Source organism: Didymella exigua, assembly GCF_010094145.1.
Source record: "Didymella exigua CBS 183.55 unplaced genomic scaffold M421scaffold_34, whole genome shotgun sequence".
Classification (NCBI taxonomy): Eukaryota; Fungi; Ascomycota; class Dothideomycetes; order Pleosporales; family Didymellaceae; genus Didymella; species Didymella exigua.
Genome location: NW_022984808.1, coordinates 287,864 through 289,726, shown reverse-complemented (window position 1 = coordinate 289,726; position 1,863 = coordinate 287,864). Strand labels below are relative to the sequence as shown.

At 44.7% G+C, this 1,863-nt stretch overlaps 1 protein-coding gene across 1 annotated transcript; it reads right to left on the bottom strand.

Moving 5' to 3' along the window:
- Positions 1–753: 753 nt before the first annotated feature.
- M421DRAFT_270272 (uncharacterized protein) lies at positions 754–1,636 on the bottom strand. The gene has a single exon (XM_033588784.1). The coding sequence runs from the start codon at positions 1,545–1,547 to the stop codon at positions 1,089–1,091; it is 459 nt and encodes a 152-aa protein (XP_033445217.1). The 5' UTR covers positions 1,548–1,636; the 3' UTR covers positions 754–1,088.
- Between the last annotated feature and the right edge of the window lie 227 nt (positions 1,637–1,863).

Genomic DNA, 1,863 nt, shown 5'->3' with positions numbered 1-1,863 from the left:
TATCACAGTCTATTATCACATACTTATGCTCTAAAGTATACAATAGTACAAAGTCTAGAGTAGTAACCTAGATTTTGCTAATAACTACCCATTCCTAGACCCTACCTAGCTACCCTACCTATACCTATACCTAGTCACGTGCTACCCTACCTATACCTATACCCAGTCACGTGCTACCCTACCCAAACCGTTTGGGTAGGGTACCTCGTATACCCTACCTAGTTCCTACCCACTAGTCACGTGACTATACCTATACCCTACCCTACCCTACCCATCCGCCAGCCTAAGGTGGCCGGCTCAATTGCCTAGCCGACTCAATGGCCGATTACGTTATAGATTAGTACAATATACTGTGTAGCATAGTAGAATGCTGCTGTGTACTATAGTACTGCAAAGTAGTTATAGTGTTGGTGTGGCCTTGGCAAAAGTGACCGGTACACTTGGGTGACCGGCATGCTTGTGGAGTAACGTACTCTATCACCGAGCCGGTCATATCACCGAACCGGTCACTTAAAATCCCACCAAAAAACACAGAAACCATACCCCTGCATCTCAATAACTACTAAATGGAATCTTCTAAAAACTTCAGAATAGAGCTGCATCTATACTAATAAGACTGTTTAAAATTCTTAGAGTGCTTAGCCCTATATTGCAGATGTTGTTTAGAAGATACTGAAATACAGGGGTAGCTGCAGGCTATCTCAACATCTATACTAGCTATTAGTCTAAGACTTTTAAATAGTTTTATTAGTATAGATGCAGCTCTATTCTGAAGTTTTTAGAAGATTCCATTTAGTAGTTATTGAGATGCAGGGGTATGGTTTCTGTGTTTTTTGGTGGGATTTTAAGTGACCGGTTCAGTGATATGACCGGCTCGGTGATAGAGTACGTTACGTTAAAGGCTTTTTTATGTTGTTGCGTTGAGGCATTACAGGGAGAGTGAAGTTCGGTGTGGTCTTGGCAAAAGTGGCCAGCTCGCTTGGGTGGCCAGCTCGCTTGTGGAGTACGTTAGATAAGATTTCTAATAAGGGTAGGTAGTCTGTGTGTTAAAAATTTAAAAATTTAAATAGGAGGGCAGCACTCTTGCACTAGGCAGCGCGAGGCAACCAGGCGCCTAGAGGCTCTAGGAGTCTCAGGGTAGTATATCCCAGTTGGGTTGAGATGGACGCAGGCTTGAAGAGAGATATCTGGACAAGTTGTGTTTTAGTGTTCGTGCTGAGGCACAGATAGTTTGTTGCGGTATCAAGGGCAGATGTGAACGAGTGTATTGTGTTGTTCTGTGTTCTTGTTCTGCTTGTATCTTTGCTCTCCAAGGCTCGCTGCGGGGTCTGTTTTGATGACGTGTTTGTGATGCAGCTGAGGTAAGAGGTGCTCAACAAGATGAGGAAGCAGCACCAGACCACCGCCAACAACACGTGATCTGCTTCTCCTCTCAACCGTTTCATAGTTTGAAGCTGGCTGGGGTGTTCAGAAGAGAACGGCGAGTTGCTTGAGTAAAGCCAGTGGCAAGTGAAGGATAAGTGGAGGATCAGAGGTGAGAGCGACATTGACTGATAGGTAAGAGAAAACGAAGTTTTGGATAACGTACTCCACAAGCATGCCGGTCACCCAAGTGTACCGGTCACTTTTGCCAAGACCACACCAACACTATAACTACTTTGCAGTACTATAGTACACAGCAGCATTCTACTATGCTACACAGTATATTGTACTAATCTATAGTACTTTACGCATCTTTCTTACAAGTTGTTCTGTTGTGCCCTGTCTCGCCACATGTGCCACAGCGCCTTAAAGACTGAGTGCTCCCATCAACGCGTGACCTCTTCTTTGCCTTCTTCCCATCACTACGGGCCTCAAACTCCT

What these genes read in the sequence shown, in the direction of transcription:
- M421DRAFT_270272 (XM_033588784.1), bottom strand. Translation starts at nt 1,547, where the DNA reads ATGTCGCTCTCACCTCTGATCCTCCACTTATCCTTCACTTGCCACTGG.